General features: G+C 36.3%; 1 protein-coding gene across 1 annotated transcript in view; it reads right to left on the reverse strand.

Annotated features, from left to right (window-relative positions):
* Window positions 1–17,145, reverse strand: part of LOC146003359 (uncharacterized) — a 545,908-nt gene that overhangs the window by 49,291 nt on the left and 479,472 nt on the right. The window contains exons 14-17 of the mRNA XM_083141638.1: window positions 15,305–15,349; window positions 13,529–13,555; window positions 5,421–5,456; window positions 2,387–2,491 (exon numbers count right to left, since the gene is read on the reverse strand). Coding sequence (XP_082997764.1) covers window positions 2,387–2,491; window positions 5,421–5,456; window positions 13,529–13,555; window positions 15,305–15,349 — 213 coding nt within the window. The remainder of the gene's footprint in view (window positions 1–2,386; window positions 2,492–5,420; window positions 5,457–13,528; window positions 13,556–15,304; window positions 15,350–17,145) is intronic.

Genomic DNA, 17,145 nt, shown 5'->3' on the forward strand with positions numbered 1-17,145 from the left:
GAAAGTAGCATTACTATATTATCACTTATCAGCAATATTCAGCTAGAGCACAGCATATAGAGAAGTATTGTTCTCACAAGGATGGATTTAAGAGGGGTTCAGGGACTCCAATAGCCTTCCCACCCACCCACCGAGGAAACTTGTCAAGTACTATAATTAAATAATCAAAGTACACTTGTTTAGCATTTCTTGTACCATCAAGGTTTATTTATTTCCACAACGGAAGGATTAGGTTGGGATCAAATGGCTTTCAACTGACAGTACCTAAGAAGAATGATGCACACTACTACTTATAATAATATGATAAAAATATTAATAAGAACTTCACTTTTTAACAACTGGCCTTAGCACACTTTTTTTAATAAATAAATATTTTTTTTTTTTAACATTAATTTCCTTGCCAGGACAGTTGTTTTTATACAAATTTTAGTGATCTTAACTAAAGTTAGATCATGAATTTGTCCTGTACTATCTCTATTCTTATACCATCTTTTTACCTATTCATGTAATAATAACAATAACAGTATCATATATAAGCATAAAATCGAAATTAGTTAATTTACTTACGTAAAGTGAGTATAAAGTTGTCATAGACGATGTTTCAGTGGCAACTGCCCCCTTCTTCAGGTCATGAAGTCGGCTATTACATGCCTACGTAAAGCTTCGTTATTTAGAAAGGATCAAGGTATATGTATGGATAGGTTGAATGTTAAGATAACTAATGGCTAAAACATAATAAAACTGTTAAAACCTGTAATGTTACTCTATCACAGCTCCATGTTGACAGGAACATGTATGTTCAATTACTATTAAAAATTGTTAAAAACCGGTGAGGCTACCCTATCACTGATACACGTAGACAGGAACTGGTTAAAACCTGTAATGTTACTCTATCACAGCTCCATGTTGACAGGAACATGTATGTTCAATTACTATTAAAAATTGTTATAAACCGGCGAGGCTACCCTAACACTGATACAGGAACTGGTTAAAACCTGTAATGTTACTCTATCACAGCTCCATGTTGACAGGAACATGTATGTTCAATTACTATTAAAAATTGTTAAAAACCGGTGAGGCTACCCTAACACTGATACACATAGGCAGGAACTGTACATACATGTTCCTGTCAACATGGAGCTGTGATAGAGTAACATTACAGGTTTTAACCAGTTCCTGTCTACGTGTATCAGTGTTAGGGTAGCCTCACCGGTTTTTAACAATTAATAGTAATTGAACATACATGTTCCTGTCAACATGGAGCTGTGATAGAGTAACATCATGGGTTTTAACAGTTTTTATAGCAGTTTTAACAGTTTTATCATGTTTTAGTCATTAGTTATCCTAACATTCAACCTGTCCATACATATACCTTGATCCTTTCTAAATAATGAAGCTTTACGTAGGCACGTAATAGCCGATTTCATGCCCTGAATAAGGGGGCAGTTGCCACCGAAACATCGTCTATGACAACTTTATACTCACTTTACGTAAGTAAACAATAACAGTGTTAATTAACTTACATGTATTTATGAATAAACCTACAAATTATATTAACACATTGATTACAACATTTATATTATTATTACTATTTCTGACACATTTCGTTCAGACCCCTCCTGAAATATATTTCTAGAATATGACTCCGTACTGCTAGAAACATCTATTTGTAACCATAAAGTCAAAGCTTCAAGCGAGAGAGTTAGGAAAATACAGAAAATATATGTAAATCATACAGAAAATATATGTAAATCATCCCCTCATCTGTTTGTGTCACCACGTTAAACCATGCAAGCATACCACTCACTCTTCAGGGGTCAAGAAAACATCTTTCCGGAAATTTCAGCTTAAAAGCTCTAAATTTATGGCATTTATCATGGTCACATGATTGGTAACTTGCCCTCCCTCCTTTCCCCTTCTACACAATACACTATATTTAAAATCACTAAGTTGCTGACCAAGGCAGTTTATTAAGATTTAAAAACACTTTACATGTAACGTTTCAACCCTGAATCAGGGTCTTCCTCAGACGAAGAAGTTTAGTTTACTTCTTCGTCTGAGAAATTAAGCCCTGTTTCTAATATGGAAACAGGGCTTAATTATATTTTATTTAAAATGTTTTGTAAATTGTAATGAAACTGAGGTCCTATCACCCCTCTTGAGTTTTGTTCCTTAAAATTCAAAAAGCAGTCCACCCTGAAATTTGAAAATGTCAAAATATATTGTTCCTGAGGACATTTTGAACAGCATCTCAAGTTTAATGTATAAAATATGTTATGAGGCTCAGGTTAATCCACAATAGCATAATTCAAATTAACTTAAGACCTGAATATTGAATAAAATTCTAATTAATAATTATTCTGTTACACATGTATCAATTACTTACGGGTTCTCCTTTCGTTCCGTCATTTCCTCTGTCTCCTTTGATTCCTGGAGGTCCTTGCAACCCTGCAGGTCCCTGGGGGCCAGGCGGTCCAGGAGGACCTATAACCTATCATTGTTCATAAAGACAGAACGGTACAATTAATACCTGACATGTTACTTCTGAAAGAAGGCAAATATTACAACACAGTCATAGAATGAAAAATAATTGCATTTCTTCATGAATAGCAATACAATTCCTGTCTATGAAGCATACGTGTATTTTAAGCTATCTTATGTGTACCCACAAAAAAAAAGTATTAATGAAATATGGGTCATAAGATACATGAAATATCTGTGTACTATTTTCTTAATATTTAAATTTGAAGCATTTTATCACAACTGTAGTGGCACATCACTTACTATATTCTACCTATCTCTTTTATCTTTCATTGTATTCACTTTACCCATTATTAATAGTAATTTTCTGAAAAGTGGCATCATTAGTTGATGATGTGAAATCGCAATGCATTTTTAAGAAGCTATACACATTAAATGACAATGTTGGTTTTTATCATACCTGAACTTCTGGTGATTTAGAATGAATCTACCAGATTTGCCAGCATATAAGATGCATTTTTTTCCTTTAAAAATAGGTCTGAAAATAGGTCTTGTATGCCGATACTCAGTTCTGCAAATTTTCTCTGTTCTGAGTTGGAAGATTTCCTTGTGTGTGACAAAGAAGATTAGAATGTATTCCTTGCTAGTTAGATTAGGTAAGTTATTTGTTGAAAGTAGACCTACATATTACTTTATAATTTAAATACTGTAAATTAATTATAAATTCAGTGATAAAGATTTTTCATCAAAAATTTGTACGCCAGCAAATACATTAATTGGTGTTCTGTTGATATTGTTAGTGCCAGTGTGAACAAAATTCAAAGGATTCCACAACAATATTGATCATCTATGGTCACTATTTTACCTGCATTCTACATGAAACCCTATCACCAAATACCATATACAACATAATCACTACATTTTTTTCAAAAGGTGGCAGCACCAATGGATCGTTGTTCGTAATTCAGCCAGCTGAATACTATGTTGTCATATGTCCATCTGCACTAACTCTTCAGGAGAACTGATTGAAGTTGGATTTGAATACACTAAATGATTTGCACAAACATTTTATTAATGTTAATAATTCACACCACTTGATATAAAGATACGTCGCTCGGAACATAAAGCATTAACATGTACGGAACACGATAATGTCATCAATTCATTTCTGACAAAGTGTTCAGTCAGCAATGTGTTCCACAATCAAAGACTGAGTGGGCTGCAGTAGCTTTTTTATAAGCTTAAAGCTAATATTGCTGCTACTAAAGTAGCTACTAATCTTGTGAAAAGAATATAATCTGTAAGAATCTTCTTGACAGTTTTCTTTTTGTAAATAACATTGGGATTTAACATTGTAACACTGTTCGAAAACAACAAAGGAATTGAGGTTCCAATCTTCCTATGTATTGTTTCAGTGGATTCACAATTGCTACTTTAATTTTGTGCTTGGAATTTGGTATGTACCAATGATTTATCTATAGAATATGGGTTCCAAAACCGAAGGGGGCAAGATGACAAAACTGGAGGAGCAAAGACAATATATTTCTCTTTGTAGATAAGGTTTAGCATAGTGTGGGGGCCAAAGTGGTGAAAACTGGGGGGGGGGCAACTGCCCCACCTCAGCCCCCCTAATTGCTGCCACTGAATATGAGTATTACTGATAGATCCTAAAATTTGTAATTTAAAATCACACTCCAATAACCCATGAAGGATCATGGGGAGAGATGTAGGTTTTACTCCCCCCCCCCAACATACCCACTTTAATTAGAGGCTAGGTAAACCCTGGAGCTGTCTTATGCAGGGACATGGTCTGAAAAATTCCCACTTGAGATCAATTACATTGGGAATCAAACTGAGATCTTTAATGTTGCAGGCATATGCCTCTGCAACTAGATCACCATGGCTTCCATATAAGTACAAGGGACGTTCCATATTGATTTACACTTTCGAAATTCCCACTATTCATGGCCTGCCATTTGGCTTGTCATAACGGTCGCTGATATGTAGTACATAGGTCTTCCGCCAGGTGTCAGTACAGTATGGGGGGGTGTAATACCTGTTAACCACAGTGCATTTCGCCAACAGCTATCAGTAACTGCACGGACAGCATGGAGAGTGATCAGCAGGGACAGTTCTGGACGATGTGGCTTCTATGAAAGAAGGGTGTAACCACAGCTGCGATTCACAGGCGATTGGTAGCAGTGTGTGAAGAACATTCACTATCACAAAAAAAAAAAAAAATCAACTGGGTGAATGCCTGGAAACAGGGCCGCACAACAACAGAGAAGGGAACCAGTTCCGGAAGAAAAGTGACAGTGACGACGTCAGTCATCATCTTGCGAGTGGAGCAGCTTATTCAGGAGAACAGGTGCATAACATTCTTAGAAATGCTCGGGACTCGCCAGAGTCACCCTGCATCATATTGTGCAAGAACAGCTTAAACTGGGGAAGGTGTCTGCCAGGTGGGTTCCCAAAGATATGAATGCAGCACAGAGACAACAGTGACAGGATGTTAGTTGCTATCTCCTGCAACACCACAACCAGGATCCAGAAGGCTACGAGACTTGATCTCCATTACCATGAACTGGAGACCAAAGGTCAATCCATTCAGTGGAAGCATAACGGGAGCCCATGGACATCATTTTGCAGATGTCGAGGACCTGCAAGCAGTTGTCCACACATGGGTGTGACACACTCCAACAAAGTGGTTCCAGGAGGACGTGGAGAAGTTACCACACTACTCGAGCAAGTGTACAGAGCTGAAGGGAGACTACATTGAGAAGGTGGATCTCTACCGAGGTGTAACTATTTTGTGTAAGTGGAAAAAAAAAAGTGTAAATCAATATGGAACACCTCTCGTATTATTGTTACATTACTGTAATCTGTTGGTACTTTTAGATTTTCTATGAAATGAATTAGTAAAGTAAAAATGTACTTACAATTTCTCCACCACTTCCTTCAAATGTTCCATCGCCCTGCAAATACATTGGAATTCACATTTTACTTTTGTTCCTTAGAGAATAAAGAAATTTAAATTATAAATAAAATAACTATATACAAAACTCTGTAGGGAATCAATTATAAACTATAACAACCATAATGTTAACTGTGACACTACACTTATTTATTTTCATATGACTTAGAACAAAATCTCTAGTAATGCTGACCAACAAGTTAAAAAATATGAAAGCAAACATATATGAGTATAATAAATTATGCACTTTATTTGTATATTTTACTTATCATTACCATGCATATACATATTCGCACACAAATACTGAAATTAAAAAATTCTACCTTAAAGATGAATTGCAATTAAAAAGTTTAAAAACACAGTAAATTGGAAATTTGTCTGGGTAAACAACACTTGTTCCATTTTCCTAATGTAAATTTTTATGATTATGATTCTCATAATTTATTGAACGGGTATAATCACTGGAAAGAAAGCTTGCTGTACTTTATGTTTTAGGCTAATGTAAAAATCTACTTTTTTAATTAGAAGTTGTTCATTCACTTAGTGACATTTCGTCACGCATACATGTATTTCTTTCATGAGTAAGAGAAAAGAATTAAACAATGTATTACAAATTCCAAAACAATCAGTGTTGAAGTAATGACACACCAAATAAGTCCAATAAACAATGGAGCTCTGAAAACAGATTCACTATTATATTTAAATTTCCTTGTTATATATGTATGTGTAGAGTGACACTATATCAGAATAGGAAACTTTCACAGTGTGTGTACAAGATATCAAGGTGAACAACTTTTCTTTGTAAAATTGTTCTTGTTTCATGTTACAAGCCCTTGAAGAATGCCATTTTCTGTCACTGCTTTCTGTATGTAGCCATGAATAAGAGATTCATAGTTGCTATTGACACATTTTTTTGTTAGAAAACACAGAAAAATGATGTAATTCTATGGAGACAGTATCATGCTGGCAAACACTGCCAGTGTTCATGCATTAAAAAAAAGTTGTCAAAACTTTCTCCAGAAGTATTCACATTCCAGAGAGCAGTCCTACCTAGCCTTCAATGGTAATGGCCAATCTGCAGCAAACTAGAAATTTTGCTGTTTTTCAAGATAAAAAAAATAAATGTCAGTGGCAACCATGAATATGTGCTGTGTGCTGCATATACTCTATGTGATCAGAAGTATCCGGACACCCACCTGAAAATGAAGTACAAGTTTGGGCTGCCCTCCATCGGGAACACTGGCAGTCAATACGGTGTTGACCCACCCTTAGCCTTGGTGACAGCCTTCACTCTCGCAGGCATACTTTCAATCAGGTGGCAGCCCATTCCTTGCAGAGCGCAGAAATGAGAATAGGTATTGATGTCAGTCGGTGTGGTCTAACATGAAGTCGGCATTCCAAAACATCCCAGAGATGTTCTGTGTGATTGAAATCAAGATTGTGCATGCCAGTCCAATAGTGGGACGTTATTGTCATCAAACCACTTCCCCACAAGCCCTGCAGTATGGACGGGTACTTGGTCATGTTGAAAGACACAATGGTCATCTTCCAACTAGTCTGCAACAGTAGGCAGCATGAATGCGGTTAAAATGTCAATGTAAGCTTGTGCCGTGACATTGCCACCTAAAGCAACAAGGGAGCCAAGCCTCCTCCAGGAGAAACATGGCCACACTGTAACCCCGCCACCCCCGAATTTTACTGTCGGCACTATACAGGCTAGTACATGTTGTTCACCAGACATTCGCCAAACCCACATCCTACCATCGGATCGCCACATTGTGTACCATGAATCAACACTCCACACAACGGTTTTCCACTGTTCTATGGGCCAGTTTCGACGCTCCTTGCACCACGCAAGGCAGCGTTTGACATTTGCATTTGTGATGTTCGGCTTATGGGCAGCTACTCGGCCATGGAATCCAAGATGCCACACCTTGCGCCGAACAGTCATGGTGTTTGGAGTAGATCCTGATGCAATTCAGAATTCCTGTGTGATGGTGGCGATGGATGATTGATGATTACAGAAGGTCGATCCACGTACATGTGTCCGATTTTGAACTGTCACCCCTGCACACAGAATTGACCGATCCAAGTGGTTAAAAGTGCGGGAGGATGGTTAGAACCTGTAGTATCGTGGCACTATCGCAAGTGTGTGTTGTGTGCATCATGGCTCATAAGGTGAACCATTTTTGGAAGGGCTGCGTAGTTGCAGTTTTCGGTGTCGAAATTTCAGAAAGAGTGCAAAGAACATGGATGCGACTTGGGTTCGACGACTATCAAGAACATAATCAAGCGCCATAAAAACCACGAGGTTCCAGCTATTCAGTCGCCCACCAGGGGGACGAGGAAGCGAGCATGCACCCAGTGAGGCCCATCGGTGTGAGAGAACAACCACCAGCAGGCATCTCTAAGAATGCCATTTATCTGGGGACAAGTGGAAGTTTGTGGTCACACTAGATGAGGCATGGATTTATCTTTCAGATTGTGGCAAAATTCGAGCCATAACGTACACTCCACATGATGCTAAATGCCATCCAGATTTCGTCCGTCATTGCAAAGCAACTTTCTCGAAGGGATTTCTGGTTGTCGCAGGATACACCTATCAAGGAAAGTTAACTATTCGTCAGGTCCCAAGAAACTGTAAAATTGACTCTGCGTTCTTTCAGCAGCATATCCTGACCCCAATTTATATAGACGATCTTCAGCGTTTGTATGGAAATGCCGTAAATCAAGTCTCTGTGCATATGGATAAGGCCTCATCACATACATCTCATTCTACACAGAACTTTCTCCAACAGATGGCGACAGACACCGGCATTCGGGCTATTCCATTTCAGGATATACCGGTGAAATCACCGGATGTGAGTCCCATGGATTTCTGTGGGTTTGGTCTACTGAAACTGCCACTTTTCTCTCGTCGTGTCACCACTCTCCGGAGCCTGTGGGAAGCCTGTCAGGAGGAATGGCAGAAGATTCCACTTCCTGTACTTCGTCGTAGCCTCCTACAAAGGAAGTTATGGTGCAGGGCTATTGCCAAGACACACAGTGATCACATTGAGGCCAACTGATGGTGGTCCCGTGGATTTTCATAAGGTAAGTGCTAGTCCAAAATTGGACACATATAACGCATCGACCTTCTGTATCCTGTACCTTCAACACTCGATGGTCTCTGGAGGTCAACATGGGAGGTTGGCCTGCATGCTTTTGGGTTGTACATGTCCCTTCGCATTTCCACTTCACTATAACATCGGAAAGAGTGGACCAAGGGATGTTTAGGAGGGTGGAAATCTCGCCACACACTTCTTACACAAGTGGCACCCAACCACATTGAAAGTCCGTGAGTTCCTCAGATCATCCCTGTCTCGCGCTGTCTGCAGACTACTGAGATTGCTGGCCATGTGTTCCTCATGGTAGATGGCAGTACTGTGTCGCCCTTTATGATAAACACACGTTTCGCGGGTGTCCGGATACTTTTGATCACATAGAATATAAAGGATAAAAGTACTGTTCTTTCAAGGTTCTTAGTGGTGAATGAGGCATCAATAAGCAAAACATTTCTCACGAAAGTAGTTTACCTTGATGTTTTTTTACACGCTGTGAAGTTTGTTGATGTTTTTTTACACGCTGTGAAGTTTGTTGGTGTCATGGAGTGACCCCTGTATAATTTTGTTAGTACTTTATTTGTGGGTTTATGTGAAACATTGAATGTATCATTCTCCTGCTGACTCTGAAAGTTAATCACAGATGCAATAATTTTTCTAATGTCTAAAACAGAGGTGGGTTAAGGGCCAGGCAACCCAAGTGACTACCTGGGGTGCCATGCTTGGAGGCACCAAAATGGGGCATCTCCGTGAGTAGTGCCAAAATGTTATTTCTCGTTTTACAAGCAAAGCTATTTGTTTAAAAAAGAATTGTATTTGCACGAGGGTTGCTGGAAAAGTTTCTGCAAACTACCATCAACAGTGGTGCTAGTGTTCCGCTATTATAAAAATCGGAAGAATATACCTTTTTTATGTTTAAATTATCGTTGATTGTTTGTTTAAGCCTATTTGTTTATTTTTCACAGCAGTTTGAAGAAGTAGTTTTGTGTGAGAAATGGAACACGATTTTTTTATGATTTCAAATGTAGTTTAACACCGAAACAATGCATCGAGCGACTTCATTAGGCTTTTGAGGATGAAGCACCATCCAATAAGACTGTTTTTTAGATGGTGTTTTAAGTCCACTTTATGCACAGTAAGGCTGATTGGGACTGGACCTACAGTTTAAAGTGGGATCCGAACAACTATGTGCCTCCAGCAGGTATCAAACCCAGGACAAAGCTACCACTGCGCCATCGGGAAGGCCCCTCCAATAAGACTGTGTACAATTTGTTTTCCGAATTCCAGCGTGATCACACATTTCTCAGTGATGCATTTCGTGAAGGTCATCCATCCACATCTGTTGTTGCCACTAATCTTGATGCTGTGCATGAAATGATTGAGAGAAATCGGCATGTGACATACCGTGAGATTCAGGCATCCTTGAACATTGATATGAAAGCAATACATATGATTTTGCATGGTCATCTGAACGTACGGAAACTTTCAAGCTGTTGTATCCCACACAACTTGAATGAAGCTCAAAAACAGGCTCGTGTAAATTGGTGTAAAGAAATGCCCAAAAAATTCAACCGAGGCAAGTCAAATTTGATGTACTACATCGTTACAAGGGACGAAACTTGGAACTATTCATACAAACCTGAAACTAAACAGCAATCCATTGTTTGAGTGTTTCAAAGTAAGCCAAAACCAACAAAAGTTGTTCGTTTGAGGAGTGCTGCCAAGCAAATGATTGCTTTTTCGGTTATACTGGACATGCAGCAACAATCGCTTTAGAAGATCGAAGGACTGTAAAAGCTGAGTGGTATACAACAATTTGATTGCCAGAGGTCATCAATGAATTGCGTAAAACAAATCCAAATCGTCACATTATTCTTCACCACGGCAACGCCAGTTCCCACTCAGCACACCAAACTGTTGATTTTTTTGTCCAGTAAAAATGTCAAATTAATGACTCATTGTCCATACTCACCTGATTTATCACCTAATGACTTCTTTTTGTTCCCACACATGAAAAATAAGATGTGTGGTGAGCGATTTGTGTCGCCTGAAGCAGCTGTTGACGCATTCCGAACAGCGGTTTCTGACGTATCAGCTTCAGAGTGGAAAAAATGCTTTCAAAAGTGGTTTGAGCATATGCAAAAGTGTATCGATCCTATTTGAAAAAAATAAAGCTATTCGCAGAATTTCACGTGTCTTTTTTCATATTGATTGCAGAAACTTTTCCAGCAGCCCTCGTATAGACATGAATTAATTGAAGTTATTGGTGCATAACATCATAAGTATAATGCAAAATCATATAGCAATGTAAGCTCAGAGATTACAGTTATTTTGATATCATTATGAAGGTATGAAATAAATGCATAGATACAATTAATGTGTCCTTTAACAGAATAAGGCTATTATTTTTTGTAATTATAATGGTAAATATATAACATGGCAAAGGCTTTTATTGGAGGAGGTGCAAAGTAGGGGGACTGCCAAAAACCCACCTTGCCTGGGTGAAAATTTTATCTTAAGTTACACCTGGCCTTAAGTGTTTTTTTTTTAAAACTTTGTAAACATATGGAAACTAGAGTGAACACATTTAATTATTCTCTAGACTTGTATATTCAATGTTTTGTAATGAAACTTTTGTACACAGTCACAGTGAAATAATATTGCAAAATCCAGTCAAATCTTTCATGCATATTTTTTAGTTTTATTTTCACAAAAAGTTGATGATATATTTTAGTTTGTATTATTTCAACCCATGAATGTGTATACATTGATAATTTTTGCTTCAGATGGAACCTACAACACAACAGTGCCTCTTAGGAATAAAACTACTTTAATGAATGAATTACCAATTCATTTTGTAATACCTCACAACTGCTATGTTTTTCAACTTTTACATTGCACTTTTACCTGAATAAGCTTTTTAGAGTAGCGCTGTGTATTAATGAAGAAATTAATATATAAATGTTTATTATAGCACAAAAGCCTTACAATGCATATCACTAAAAATTTGAAGGTAAGAAGAAAAAAAAGTTCCGTTATTACTAGTGAGAAAATTAGAAGAATATCATTAAAATATAATAGACAAAGTTAACAGCAAGGCATTAAGCTTTATTATAACAATACATTTCCTATAATTAATGGATTACTAGAGATTACAATGTTACAACATGAAGATGAAATCAGACTTGTAACAGGGAAATAATGGAACCCGGAGGAACATTCATGTCCCATGTAAATGTATTCTGGATATGTATTGAACGAGATTCAAAAGTTGTTGATTTGTAAACAAATTTATTTTAGAAAATAGAACTCATGATTATTAACAAGGGTCTAAGAGCTTTAGGTAAAATGGATTAGAATTAGCAAGTGAAATGGTATTAAGTATCCCCTTCTGTTGCTTAGTACAATGTAGTCTCAATGCCAATTGAAGCCTAGGAGTAGTGGTGCTACCTTGCCAACCTAAGTGGTCTTGCCATTGGCACTGCGTATGCTACAAGCAGAAGTGCCTCCGCCACCCACCCAAGGCCAATGGCAACCCCCCCCCATTCATGTCATAATCCCCATAAAGTATATTTAATTATGGCAGCATGTCAACCGCCATCATATTGTTGAAAGTCACTTTTTTTTAAGCTTTACTAAACATTTTACTTCATCACCCCCACCAAAATTCTTCCTTTTCTTCATCTAATGGATTAAGTAAGTATGGTGCACCTAGTAGCAACAGTGACTTGGAACCAGCTAAAGTAAATGAATTACTGAGGAAATATATTCTGATTCCCCTTCCCTCCACTCATTACACATATTGTAACATGATGCTAAGGTTTATATCATTTCAAGGAAAATACCCCCTTCCCCCAACTTCCCACAAATTTTGATTGCATGGTCCACACTATTATCTTTGTCCTGGGGACATCTTAATCCAAGACATGTCTTGCATTTTAGGCTTATGATCACAATCTTGGAGGAATTTGCATTTATCTTCAGGCCTGCTACCCCCACTTTTTCACCTTTAGATGGGATGGATTAACACCCCCCCTAAAATAAAATTCTGGCTATGGGCAGGTAGGGGAGTATATGGTCTTTCCCTGGGAATGGAACCCAATCACAAATTTGGGAAATTGCTTCCCTTTTTTTTTGGGTTCCCCAACAGTCGAGTAATTCCGAATGGTGGTGTGTTAAGAATACTTAATTTTCGAAGTTTTCTTGACACCTTAAGTTTGAAATTTCTTGGAAAATTGTTCCAGAAATTGTGAGAACAATCATTTAAAGTCGACAATGTTTAATCGGGACTGGACCTACAGTTTAAAGTGGGATCCGATGTGCAATCTGCCTCCACTGGAGATCGAACCTGGAACTCCTTGATAACAAGGCAACAATATCACCACTATGTCACCTGAGAGGCCACATCAGGGAGAAATAGCAAGTAGAACTGAAAATGTTTCTGGTGTCTGGATATCTTGAAATTTCCTGTACCAAGAAATTCCCAACTTTATCTGGAATTAATGAACATTTCCCATCCAGAATGCCTGGATATTTTTATTTCCCATCCTCAACACATCCCATCCTGCACATTTGGTAGTGTTTAACGTTTGGGTATTTTATACTCAATTATTCAGTGAAAAATTAATGTGTCTTTTTCACATTATATGCTAATATTTCATAGTCAAATATTATTTCTACTGCAAATGTGGTTGTATCTACATTTTAGGACAGTATGTTGTACTTTTTACTTGTAATGATCTGGTAACTTACCACTGTGAAATTAATAGCACTAGATCAATAATTTCTAATTTTTAGTTTGTGTTATGTTCTTCATGGGATCATTAAAAAAAAGTGCATGTGAAATCAATCTGGTTTTACTTAAAACTCACAAAAAACTGAAACTACTCACAGAATATTATAAGGTTACATCTATTAATTCTACCAAATGCAATTCTTATATTAGAAGAAGTTATATAGCAAGATTAATTACCTGTCGTCGTCTAAGCTTTTTGTATTTCTGTTGACCCCAAGCGTGTGCCGGGAAAAGAAAAAAGGGCCAGATTTAAGCATGCAATCACCAAACCTTTTTGCATTTCTTTTTTCATCTGAAAGTTGTCAGTAATTATATTATTGTTACTCTCTTCACGAGATGCTGTGTTGCAATAACAAAGCAGAAATTACTTTGAAAATTCAATATTCTGTTATACTTTCAATGGATAATAGGTTACTTTACAATAAGCTGGACTGAAGTGATACAAATAAGTGTAAGAATGGGTCGAAATAGAATTTGTGAAGGTCCTAATATATTTTTCACAATTGTGCATGTACATAAATAAATTTGGGATTGGTTTTATTGTCAGGTTTTTGTATAAAAGGGAGGTTGCAAATTTAATTTGTTATGCAAAAATAGGGTTTGCCTTAGGAAAAAATGAAATTACAGCCACTTTGGCGACCTAGCAGGTTGAGTGGTCAATTCACAATCTCTGCACCAAAGGCTCTGAGCTTGAGTCCTGACCTGGGCCAGACTTTGTGAAGGTGTCTTCATTAATTTCATCTCATCATCAATCATCACAATAAGCCCAAAGTGGCAGAAAAGTAATGTAAATTAGGAAATATACAAAACTGTAAATTTAGACATTTGCTTTATGGAAATATTGGACCAATAAAATTTTTGCCAATTTTATTAATAAGCTGATTCTTCATAGACCCATATTGGTTATTAATGATCATGGATCATTTGCAACTTTATATAGTATGCTATCGGTATCGGAAAAATATTCACATCAGTTCATTCCTAGTTTTTTATGGAAGTGTGTTTTTAGTAGCATATAATTTACTTTTAAAATTCACTGTGCTTTCAAAATAATAAATTCGTTTGTGTAAACCATACAATTAATAAAATGTAAGGTAGGTAAAGTTCCCCGTGCACATTGCACTGTGCCATAAAGGCACATAGGAGCATGTGGAGGTAGTGGTGACGTGTTCAGCATCATGTTCCAGCCTCCTTTACCCTCCAGGTTGCCCCCCAGGTATTTATTATAATATGGGTGAAGCCCACAATTGCTTTCTGGAGGAGAAGGTCACAAAAATTCTGACCTTAGAACACTGATTCAAGGAATTGAAACCAAGTCTCCTGAATTGCAATCATATATCGTACTGACAACATTTTTTTCCAAAATGTAATAACTTCTAGAAAATGTCATTCGCTATTCTTTCTATTTCTATTTTAGGTACTTTCTGCTACTTTTCTACCACTTGGGTTCATTGGTACGAATGAATGATAGGAAAATAATTTTATCCCTTACAGGGATTCTAACCAAGGACTCCTGCCTTCATAGCACATTAAGAAAAGTAATTCAAAACACCATAAAATAAAACCTGACAACTTTCAGAACTGTATCATTATTTTAAAAAGTATATAGAACACTTACTCTATATCTAATCTGAGTGCTCGATGATGGCTATAAAACAGCAAAGAAAAATTATTTCAGAATACTTAACACCAATAATTATTTATTGTTGCTGAATGCAGATTTGAAAGAAATCTATGCCCAATTGTATTATTGGCCCAACAAAAGAGGAAGAGCTGGAGTATAGTAATGTAAAGTTTCAGGTAAATGATCACAACATTTCATTTAGTATATGCACTCTTTATAATTTTAAAATATGGCAAAGATTCAAGAAATTAACTGCAAATTGTTTGAATATGCTCCAGCTTATTTCATGAATTACTGAATATGAAATTATTTTCTGGAAAACTACTTACAGATTCTCCTTTGTCGCCTTTTTCACCTTTCTGACCTGGGTAACCCTATAGGAAAACGAGAAAATGTAAATCAACCTTCTTTATTAGATTTAATTACATTCATTTTCAAATGTAATGTAATACTAAATTTCTGTTCACTATATAACTCGGAATACAATTCCCTCAATGATAAATAACACTGCAAATGACTTGTGAAAACTACCTTTAAAAAAAATGGAATCTCAGGGTGGCCACTCTAGGACCATGATAAAATTCAAGTATAATTCCCGGTTTTCAAGGCAAACTTTCAAAAAATTCAAGGCTACAAGCAGATGTTCTCTCTATTTCAAACTTACGTATTACCGCTTCTCACCACCCACAAACCCCTACACACAAATACATTAACAATATTAAGGGACTGCGATTCCAAAGTATCCAAACATTCTAATTCAATTCAATTGAACGATATATATATTTAATTTAAGGTGCCGAGTTTACATTTGTCATTTCTCGTACTCAAGACTAGAAATGCATCTACAAAGACAAGTCACAAATGTCACAGGATATAGTCATCTACAATAAATTATTAATTCTATAAGAATTTCAAACACAAATTTAACGAATCAACTTCAAGATATCTTGCAATAATCTTCAGTCTGCAAAGGGCACTAACAAAGCAAACAGATTGAGAGATTTTTCTTTTCCTTCCTCAATACAAATAAAAGCTAAAATGTGAAGAACTTACCTCAGTGCATTTAAAAATATGTATAAATTGAATGGGATTTGGATTAATAAAAGTTACAATTTTTCACATCTATGGAAAAAAATTCAAGCAGAATTCATGCTTAATTCCCGGAGCCAATAATTCACGCATAATTCCCGGAATTCCCGGTGAGTAGCCACCCTGAATCTTCTCTCAATTCATGATAACAAATTGTTTTGAATATCAAAATAACACTGACACATTGATACCAAGACAGCTTAGGAGAAGTAGATATAAATAACTTCACAGCTTTTTCTAGTCATCGAATTTTCAATCGAGTTCATGAAATGCACCTATAATTATTTGATATCAAGTTCAATATATTTAAATAGTACAACTTTCTTTAAAAACATTTTGTTGGCATAGTAATCCAGTTTAAATTATTAAGAATAATTTATAAACTAAAATGACTTGATATCAAGTTCAATATATTTAAATAGTTCAGTTTAAATTATTGTTAATAATGTTTTTAAAGAAAGTTGTACTATTTAAATATATTGAATTTGATGTCAAATAATTTTATTTTATAATTATATTGAACATAACAAACCAGTTATTTGGTTTCATGGATATTAATGGAATTGATCTGCTAACAAATATTTTTTTTTTTGCTAAAGACAGAATGAATCTTTGCAGGTATGTTGTAAAAACTGAAGCAGACACTAGAATAACTTAACACACAAAGGATTTGTAACTACATATTTAAAAATGTAAATTAATGCTTGCAGAGGGATCAAACATAGGAGTTTGGTCCCAATTTCCACAACTTCTCAATAATAAACAATACAAATTAGAATTTTTTCTTGCATTATAAACTGTCATGTTAGTGTTCAGGCTGGATGGACATAAGTGATATTACAGCAACTCAACTGTGCTGGTGCCAGCAATATAAAATTCAAATATTCTTTGTTCATTTGGATAAGCTCCCATCAGTTTGCTACCTGACAGTAAATGTATCAAAACAGACTTCTCCTGAGGATAAGTTGGAAAGGACCAGTCTTCGCTAGTAAGGCTTCTGACAAGAAATCAAGGTACTGACAGTTGTTATTATTCAAAATTTGTCATTTTAAAAGTTTTGCAAAAGAACTTCGTTTTTAAA

This window comes from Lepisma saccharinum, chromosome 20 (genome assembly GCF_977018435.1).
Source record: "Lepisma saccharinum chromosome 20, izLepSacc3.1, whole genome shotgun sequence".
Taxonomy (NCBI): Eukaryota; Metazoa; Arthropoda; class Insecta; order Zygentoma; family Lepismatidae; genus Lepisma; species Lepisma saccharinum.